The sequence below is a fragment of the Sparus aurata genome, chromosome 11 (genome assembly GCF_900880675.1).
Source record: "Sparus aurata chromosome 11, fSpaAur1.1, whole genome shotgun sequence".
Taxonomy (NCBI): domain Eukaryota; kingdom Metazoa; phylum Chordata; class Actinopteri; order Spariformes; family Sparidae; genus Sparus; species Sparus aurata.
Genome location: NC_044197.1, coordinates 8,398,319 through 8,408,367, shown reverse-complemented (window position 1 = coordinate 8,408,367; position 10,049 = coordinate 8,398,319). Strand labels below are relative to the sequence as shown.

The 10,049-nt window shown below is 43.2% G+C and overlaps 1 protein-coding gene across 3 annotated transcripts; it reads right to left on the bottom strand.

Annotated features, from left to right (window-relative positions):
- Positions 1 to 2,022: 2,022 nt before the first annotated feature.
- rabggta (Rab geranylgeranyltransferase subunit alpha) lies at positions 2,023 to 9,623 on the bottom strand. Of its 3 annotated transcripts, none has more exons than XM_030433022.1 (17): positions 9,465 to 9,622; positions 9,092 to 9,206; positions 8,812 to 8,922; positions 8,258 to 8,382; positions 7,956 to 8,143; positions 7,590 to 7,847; positions 7,334 to 7,417; positions 7,145 to 7,227; positions 5,994 to 6,089; positions 4,882 to 4,987; positions 4,737 to 4,788; positions 4,569 to 4,657; positions 4,380 to 4,468; positions 4,188 to 4,304; positions 3,982 to 4,095; positions 3,746 to 3,833; positions 2,023 to 2,760 (listed from the first exon to the last, which is right to left on the bottom strand). In XM_030433022.1, exons 2-17 carry the CDS (start codon positions 9,092 to 9,094, stop codon positions 2,612 to 2,614), a joined length of 1,752 nt encoding a protein of 583 aa, XP_030288882.1. In that variant the 5' UTR covers positions 9,095 to 9,206; positions 9,465 to 9,622; the 3' UTR covers positions 2,023 to 2,611. The 3 variants fall into 3 exon arrangements, with proteins under 3 accessions (XP_030288882.1, XP_030288881.1, XP_030288883.1); XM_030433021.1 differs by having other exon boundaries at positions 9,092 to 9,128; positions 9,465 to 9,619; XM_030433023.1 differs by lacking the exons at positions 2,023 to 2,760; positions 3,746 to 3,833 and having other exon boundaries at positions 3,851 to 4,095; positions 9,092 to 9,128; positions 9,465 to 9,623.
- Between the last annotated feature and the right edge of the window lie 426 nt (positions 9,624 to 10,049).

The window sequence follows — 10,049 nt, the reverse complement described above, 5'->3', positions numbered from 1 at the left end:
GAAAAGCATTGTTCAGATTCTAGCCATGCTGTGGGTGAGGCTCTGGGGAACGAGAGCGGCATTCCTCCCGTGGTTGGTCCATGAAAACTCTAGAAGACGTCGTTGGTGGAATGATGATTAAGACCTGCTGGCAGCTTTTTAAAAATAATTTCAAAATCCACGTTAGACACTCCCACGTGACAGTTCTTGCCTCAAGGTTTGCCCGAGGAAGGGCCACGACATCAGAGTAAAACAAAAAGTCAGCTTGATATGTCGCAAAGTTGGATTTATCCCTAAAGGCAGTGATGCAACCTGACGCTGGAGAGCTGATCCTAGAGCAGCTTTGAAAGCGTTGAATGGGTCCTCATCGGGGGGTCTGGACCCTCAGGGGCTCCTCAGGGTCACTAAATTATTGTTCTATAATATTCTGAAAGTTATCATACTGTTAGTTAAATCTGTCTGAAACTCCCCATTAAGATAAAGCCAACATTCAACATTCAGTCCTCGTGCAATCATGTCAGCTAACCACGTGTAACTGAAACCTATTGGCCAATTATATGTCACATATAATCTCTAATGTACAGACGTCCTTGTGAGTCACAGGTGATTCTATTGTGAATTACTGAGCAGCAGACTCTGACATACCACCACCACCTTAGCCAGGCTACAGCCGCTGTTGACATGTTTGTACGTGGCACCACAGTCCTGCGTGTTATTGTAGGTCTTGTTTAATACGTGACAATTTGGGTTTTTTTGCAATACATAGTGGTGGGACTCTGCTACTGACCTGAAAACCAGCTGCAGTTTGTGTTTAGTGCTAATTAACAAGTCGTCATGGATGCAAAATCAACATTCGCCACCCGCTCACCTGCATTCTATACACACGAAGGGGCAAAATAATACTTGTAGCTAACAGCGAATCAAATCTGCATCTTGGCTTTGCGTGGAATTCATCTTTGGTCAACTTTGAACTGTGAAGTTGGAGCCACAACCAGTAGAGAAAACGTGTGTGTGTTGTGTGTTGTGTCCTCAAGTGGACTACAAACCTACAAACAGACAATAAACCTTGCTCTTTATTTCAGCGTCCATGTTACCAGGTTAGAGCAGCCAAACCGAGTCGCGCCTCTCACACACCTGTCAAAGCGACGCTACGAATTCAGAGTGCTGCCTATTTTTGCCACGACACAGATATGGAACTGAAGACCTGAAAACAGCCTGTAGACAGTCACATCAACATCACACCAGTGTTTCGTCACGGATGAATGTGTTTATAAGATGTCCCTTTACAGCCTTTGTTTTTCACTGAATAACTTGAATTGTTATGTCACCAACGGGGCAGTAGTGAGGCTGAGATATAGGGGGGTTTGCACTTAAAACAGGTCAGCTGTGAAGCTTGGGATGCTTAAAGAAGTGTGTCGCAGCACTACGACTGTAAACAATAGGCATAAACATCATATTTATACTGCATAACTTGTGTCACAGACACAACACGCAGTATGTGTGATCCAGCCGTTAGGGTTCAGCAAAATTAGAGTTACAACTTTCCTGAACGTTGCCAATTTCACCCCTGAAGGCAATGTAATATGGCTGATGTTGCACATGTGACCATCTTATACTCTCAGAATCTGGTAAACAAGGTAAATGTTAGCATTTCAAAGTGTTGCTGTGTTTAATGTACAATCTCACAGGCTGTAGACTTTTTTTTTCTCCAATGTTTGTCTTTTTGTGCTGTGAGCTCCGAGGTGTGGCATTTTCAAATCATAAAATTCAGCCGATTTGTTTTGGTTGGACACTCCCAAGTGACAGTTCTTGCCTAAAGGTTTCCTGGTAAAGTGCCATGACATCAGAGTAAAACAAACATCAACTTGATATGTCGCAAACTTGGATAATTTCACACAGCAACATAATCGGAACCTGATTCCTGTGACCCTTGCGCAGCTTTCAATGCACGTCACGTATGGGTTAGTTCAAGGTGCATTCAGGAAAGTCCGAACATCTGACGCTCATTCTTCTTATGCCAACAGAAAATAAGACACGAGAGGCTTTTTTTGGAAGGCAGTGACACAATGTGTGCTGTTTTATTACTGGATCTGTGACTTACTGTGCAACAGTATAGTGTCATATATTAAATGCTTTACACAACCTTTTTAAAAAAATGTGAGTGAGTTATGTGATGCTATGAACATTAGTTATAAGCTTTTCTATATATTCAACCGTTTTAAAGCTCATAGAAGCAATAAGCCAGCATTGCTGCACGCCAATCCGTACACAGTCAGTTTACTCTGTTATCATTGTTTCTGCATGCATCTGGGTTTGTTGATTAAAGGACATCCGTACGCACACACAATTAAAGAAATGCACCAATGGTTATTACACACTCACTCAGACATACACGCACATACATCTAGACATTTCAGTGACGGTGTTAGAGACGCTCCTGACGCACGCTGTGAAGCGTGATGCTCTCAGACCCTCGAGGAGGATGATGTGAAGTGGAACAGATGGAGTCATAAGACGGCTGAAAACACCCCCTTTTTCTTTGACAGACAAACAAACACGCCCGAGAATGTGAAGGACGATTGAACGACGGGGACGACTTTGGGGGGTGGGGATGGTGGGCAGTGATTCCCCATCAGAGCAGGAGGTCTGTGACTGAGGGCAGCAGCTCGGCCAGCTCCGACTCGATGTTGGCCGTCTGAGTGACGGGGTTGCCACGGAGATCGAGGCGCTTCAGCCTGGGGCAGGAGGCCAGCGGCTGGAGATCTGCCAATGTAGAGATTTCTGCGTATTTGGGTTAATGAAAAAGTCTTCCTGGTGATTACAACACTGGTGCAAAAGTAGGATCAACATGTCAAATATGACACCGGGATATTAATTCATTTCCCCAAATATAAAACTTGGAACTGAAACTGCAAATCAAGTCTAAATAAAAAAACAAATCAGAGCCTCAGAGTCATGACAGGCAAACTACATTAATTTCCTCTCGAGGGGGAGCTGAGGCGTGAAGGGGAAGGAGTGTGCGGTGCTGATGTGTTGTTAAGTGTCTCTTCCCTTCTTAATGATGCTGTTTGCTCTGTGAAATTGCTACGCTGATTTTATTTACTCAAAGTTTCAGGTGCAAACAAATTATTCATGCATAGCGCTGAAGAGTCTTGTTAACCGCCGCAATTTTCCAAACACCCTCGTGTGCAGTGCCTCTTTTACATCACGCTCCTCACACACCGTCAGCTGCCTCGCGCTCTTTAGCGGGGTTTGTTTTGCAGGTTGGAGCCCCGCGCGCTCAGAGCCCATTCACACATTCCTTGAGTCACTTGTACACTGCGAGAGAGGAGTGTATGGATATAATGTACACCGAAGCTACAGGATTAAATAGGTGGCATTATGTAGCTTTGAAGAAGGAATTCAAACCCAGAATTTTAATATTTATAATATTAATGAGGTATAAATACAAACTCAGAAGTGTTTATTTATTCGCATGACTGAATAAACAAGCTGTTCTCAGAGGAGAATAAAGTCCTAGAACACACTTTGAAGCTATAAAGGTGGCAGGGTCCGCCACATAAAACTGTATGAGGCCTTAAAGGTCAGTTTGTTTGTTCAGTTAATTCAGTCATTAAAAATGAAGAGCGTTTGTTTATTTAGTTTGTTTAGGCATAGACAAAAAAATCTATCCCCCACCCTGTACAAAAAAAACTACATAGTGCACCTTTAAAGGACTTTACAGAGAAAACAAACTCTGGATCATAAACTATTGATTCAAGGATACTGTTATTCTTCAAGAGGACTTCCTCCAGTTTGGGAAGGTGATACACTCCTTCCAGGCTTTCTATAGAGTTGTTATCAGCCTCCAGGACCTGAAAGCGTGAAAGAGGTCAGTTTAATCATGTTGCAGATGATACATACGATACATTTCATACTAATCTACCAACTGTGGGGCACAAAAGAGGAAGAAAAGATGTCCATGTAGGACAGATAACTGGATTTGAATTGCAGCTTTATCACCTCCAGGCACTGCAACATGGCGAACTGAGGAGGCAGCCGCTGCAGCTGATTAGAGGACAGATTGATATGGGTTACCAATAACAGCTGATCCAGGTGGCATAAGGTGGTCAGGTTCTGTTAGAAGGAAAAAAAAAAAAGGAGAAATTACTTTTCAGAACTTTTCCATAACAATGGAAATAAAATCTATGGTCGGATTTTGAATCAACCTTGTCAGAAATGCTGAAGACGCGCACTTCAGCGTACTCCATTTTCAAGATGGTGTTTTCAATCATAAACTTGCTGCACAGGTCGCTGTAATATGCACAGCGCATGGAGTCCACCTCCTGAGGGAGAAAAGACAGCGTTCAATCGGTGACCCGTCTCGTCCGTGTCCGACTCTCTGCGTGGTCGGTACTCACCTTCAGTGTCTGGAAATGAGCAAGTGTCTCTTTTTCATATCCCAGAGGGTCCAGCGCCCTCATCAGGAGGATGATAGTCAGTAAGCACCCTGTGTTTGAACATCAAAACATCATGATCAACCAGCACCAGCAAACTTCAGTATTATGTATTAATGCGAAGCGAGAAGTAATGCGTTTAAAGGCACTTACACTTATTGAGCGGCTCCAGTTCTTGTAGCTGGTTGCATGATTGTAGCTCCGACTGTAACACTGAAGTCTTCTCTACAGACAGTTCACTCCTGAAGAAGACAGAGCACACTGAGTTTGCACTCCTTACAAAAACCCCACAGTGCGCTGCCACTGTAACACACACAATACCTGAAAAGTTCCTGATCCGTAGCAGAGTCCCGACACCAGCTCTCAGACCGACCTTTTTGCGAGTCAAAAGTTCACAGTGTAAAGAAGCCGGAGGAAGCATTCATTAGAGACAGATCATGTGTAAAAGATGGATGGTGTGTATCACCTGTGTACAGAGCGCAGTCTCTGTGCGTGTGCTTCTCAGTCCAGTGCACAGTCAGATTATGTTCATTTGTGATGTCGCTTATTGTTCCAGGAGGAAGAGCACAGATCTGAGAACGTGTTAAGGTTAAAAAAACAACAAAAACAAAACACAAAGAAAACGTGTCTGCAAGTGAAAAAGGAAGAGCTCGATTCCAACATAAATTTGGCACGTCTGAATGAAACCCATCGGGTCAACGTGTGAGTGTGCATAGTAAGTCCACAGCTCATTTCCATGCCAGTACAGCAGAGTGACCGAGCTGGGCTTTATGAATAAATATAACTTCCTTGACAGAATGGCAAAATAGTCATTACGGTTATGGGTCGAATATATTACTTCCTCTGTTTTCCCATTATAACTTGTTAAACTTTATTTGTGTTCTCGACTTATTTACTCATGATTCCTGATCTCGTCATCTCGGGAAAACAACAGTTGTTATTTCGTGATAATGACATAAACAACTTGTTATTGTAATGATCTTGTTATTATAGGGAAAAAAAGTGTTGAGTCTGATTTAATCCACATTTACTCAAATTGATCACATAAAATATGACCACTGACATTTGAAACTTAATTCAAAAACCAAAATAGAACCTTTGAATGTGAATAAAATTTCACTCACTACAACCGTACCATCTACTTCTCCATGTTAATTATGGAAATGATCTTTATTTCACATCTTTCAGGAATGAAGCTGCCATGTTTCTTGCTACGTGACGCCCAGCGCTCCTGAAGCTGTTGGAAAATTCATTAACGACAGCAGAGTCCTGCCACGGTACATGAACACCAGTTGTTTTTCTGACGACACTTGGTGTCCTCTGTGTCACTGTGCCCCGACAAGTTAGACAAGCTATAAAAAAAAATGCCATGACAGGATTTCCACTTCACACCAACTTTACAATAACATTCCATTCAGGTGTGCTGGAACGCTCTACCCGCACAAACCGCAGCATTTTATCAGCATGCGGCACGCGAAGAACGACGACAACAGAATGTTAAACTAGGATCTCGTTCAATCAGCAGCACACAGTCAAGTCGAATAATAATGTCAGTGGCCAAAATGATGTAAAGGATACCCAAACAGGACTGTGTTTAAAGCGCGGGTGGACACTCGTCCACTCCACTCTCTGGGGCTGACCGTCGAGCACCAGCAGCAGGCCGACGGACTGCGCCTAACAGAACAGAGACAGGAAGAGAGACACGAGGCCAAGAGAGGATATGAAGAAGACTTCAGGTGTGATGTAGACGAGAAGTTGTGGATGAATGCAGAGGACATGTTTGATAGGCACTGTAGCGGTCACCATGTCATGTTTGTTTTGCACTGTATCACTCAAAGGACTTTTTGTGAAAATAAACCTACTGAAGAATATTGCAACATTATATTCATGACAGCTCGTCTACACAGGAGGTGTTTCGTCAGTCATCTTTCTCACGAGCTTATCAAGGATCAGATCAGGGTCAGAGTTTTCTGCCATTTTACACACATAACTAAAGCGACTGGTAAATGCAGCTGACCAAACTTTCTTAATAATGCATTTACAAACAGCTCATCCTACTGATTTGACCTTTCGTGTACTTTAAATTACATTAATATGACATGAGCTTGGTTAGCTTTGCACAGACGTGGTTGGTAGAAAACATTTTACATTTATACTTTGAGTTCATTTCAGAGCCTGTACTTGAATCAGTACTTCTATGTTTGCCAGTCTCTTAAACACAGCTATCTGTTCTTCTACCTTAGTAAATACTCTGTACTTTTGATAAATCTGCATATATTGTAAGGTACGAAAATTAATCTGGTAAATGGCTTTAGACATTACGGTTTCCTGTGGCTTTCAAATAGATTCATAACTGTCTATTTGCTTATTTTCAAACCATTATTTTATCTGTAACTATTTATTTGCTTATTTATGCTTTTTGTCCTTTTAAAATGGATTTTAAAAATATTCTTCATGTCTTATTTAAAATGTATATCTATGCCTCTGTAAAGTGTTGTGAATTGCACTATATAAATAGTCTCGCCTTGCAAAAAATTGTGTCATTCTTTTCATTGTGATAAAATAAAAAAAAGAAAGAAAAGGTTGCTGTGCTGAGTTGCAAGTTGGTAAAGAGAGTCATGTGTTTAGTTTTCCAAAAGTGAACTCAGAATAGAGAAATATGTGCAACCACAAGACTTCATGAATAAAAAAAAAGCTCAGTTCCTCAGAGAAATAGTCAAAATGCTCACATTAACAGGCCGAGAGAAGGCGACGGCCACCCTCTCCTCTTCCCGACTGACATACACACAGCTTATCATCTCCTCACGTTCCGCTGTTAAAGAGAAACGTAATTCATGTTGGTGCACCTCATGTTTGAGCAGAGCAAACAGCTACATGCACAGAAAAGCCAGCATGTACGTTCATGTGTGTGGACATACCTCTGCCTAGCAACCAGCGGTAGTAGAACCAGGCACTCTGGTCGTTGGGGTCAGTGAAGAAAGCATTCTGTACAAGCTCATATTCTGAAAACACAAATGGGTTTATTTAGAACATTAAACGTGTTAAATTGCACATGGGACTACTGCTATGATGCAGTCATTGTAAAGCCTGAGACTGCCCCCTGTCTGTCGCTGCTAAATACTGCTGACCGACCACGCAGTCGCAATTCATTTACTGAGTTTTCGTCAGGTTCACCTTTGAGAAGCTGCTCCTCACAGACGCGATGAGAGTGGGTTTGCGGAGAGGGTGGAAGGGAGGAGTGGGGCGGCTCACGGCACGGCGACGGAGGCTCAGGAGACTCTGGGTGCAGCAGCGGCAACAAGGTGCTGCGATAGTGCCAGCTGGAGTAGTTGGAGAAGTTGGAGCCAATGAGACGATCAGTGAAGGCCAGCTCCTGATCTACGGGCACACCAGACATCTTCACAACCATCCGGCGGTAATCCCAGCAGTGGACTGGTGGAGATGGTGTGAGACAAAGAGGGAAACAGCGTGGTGACACACACAGAAAAAAAAAAATCAGAATCTTTACAATTATGGTAGTTCCCCTTTTTCATTACTCACAGTTGCGGTCATCCAGGCTGAGGCAGCGATCACACAGGCTCAGTTCCCTGGCCCAGTCTGGCCGAGGCAAGCGGGCTGAGACCCAGCCTCGGTGGTGCCAGCTGCCGTAGGACTTTGGGTTCACCTTCAGGCAAGACTCCAGAAATGACAGCTCGGAAATGTAAACCTTTTGAATTTCGTCCTCGTCCCTGGAGCAGATATCAAGAAACAAGAACATATTTGTCCTCCTCCATTTCAGCTTACAATCAAAAACTGTAATACTGAAGATCTACAGTTGACAAAAGAACTGGTAATGGTCTCACTTCACAGTCTCCAGGTGCATCAGGATCTCTCTTCTGTAGTTCCAGAGGGTTGCAAAGTCAGGATTGGATGAAAGTAGCTGCTGGGTGAGCTGGAGAGCCTCATCATCGCAAATACTCTCCTTCCTCTGGCAAAGAGAGAGGTATGAGGCAATTACCCAAAGCAGAAAACCGGCAGACAGAGGATCAAGTCAAGTGATAAATAGGCACGGCTTAGCCACTGAAACATGACATTTTCAGACCGCAAAGGGAGCTTGACGACATAAACAATAAGGTTAGTCTTGCTTTAAATTAAATTGGTCCATACTTTCAGACTCCCTGTCCTGTCTGTGGTGCTCAGCCATGAGCCCATTTGTCTCCACTGAAGATACTCTTTAAAAAAAAGGCCAATGGATTATACTTATGTAATGCTAATTTCCTAAAAACAGTTGGGCAGGGTAATCAAAAGTTACTCAAACAGGACAAGTGAGCACATTTGATTGGGGCTATTTTCAACACTGACCATCATCAGCCTTATTCATGTCAAATCTAGGGAGAAATGTGTCTTTCTCAATAACCTTTGAAAAACAGGCATCTCGTGTAGCCACGTATATCTTCAGTTTCTTCTCTCGCTCCTTCTTCTTCTCCTCTTCCTGCTGGGCTGTGGATTTCAGCTTCACTCTTCCATGCTGTCAGAAGCAAAAAAATAAAAAGGGGGGTGGGGTACAGTAAGTGCAGTTAACAGTGCTGCTAAAATGGAAGTTTAAATAATTGATTCCTTCTACACTATGAAGGCTTTATAAAGCCGTCAATATGCTTAAATTTCAAGAAGATTTGAGTACATGTCAAAACTCTTACCATGCTTGCTGTTTGTGTTGGAGACTTCTCAAAAAACCTGTTTATAGTGGAAAATGAGGAGCGATACTGAGGTTTAAGCTAGGCCCGGAAAACGTTTCCACAGTCGCATACAGAGCTGACAAGACAGGCACAAAAGTTATGACAAGTCAACATTATCAGCTCAGCCTTTAAACTTGTCCTCGGTGTGTGTAAACTCAGCCATCAGTAGGTTCACACACTCAACACAAACAGCCTTAACTCTGAAGTTAGCTTGCTAATTAGCTCCGATGTCACTAAACAACACTCATTCAAACCAGCACAGAATAACAGCAAGCTGCGACACACAAAAAACATCTTCGTAACAGATTGACACTGGACGACACGTTGCACGTACCGTAACACACCCCCCTGTCTTTGTAGTCGGCTTGTTGTTGTTTTTCAGAAGGCAGTTTGATTTGTCATGTCACTATCAGGATTTCTAACGACTACAATGTTTCACTTCCGTCTCGTGAAAATGACGTCACGGCCAGGCTGCGTCCCTGGTTGCGGTGTTCTGCAGCCCTCCGGTGGACAGAACCGCGAACAGCAGCGCAGAGAAGCCGAACTGAGCGACGAGGCAGAGATTTAAGGTACACGAAGACATGTCACTTTACACTGCGCTTTGAAAAGTAAAAAGTTAGATTAGTGAAGTTAGTTTTAAGGTTGATATTAGCCAGAGTTTCACTCCGGAGACACCGAGTGGCGCCTCGTGCTCAGGTTCACCCGGTGTTGGTAGCAGGACGACGGTTAGCTCATCTCCCAGTCGCTCGCGATGCGCTGGAGGCAGATTTAGGGATCATCAATAAGTTAACATTTTCAATAGCTTCCATGTCATGTGACCCAGTGACTCCAAATCAAAGCAGAATTGAGTAACTGCCCAGGCTGCATGAGACACACCTAGTTTAATTTTATTTCAGTGCTTCTTCTATTTTATATGAAT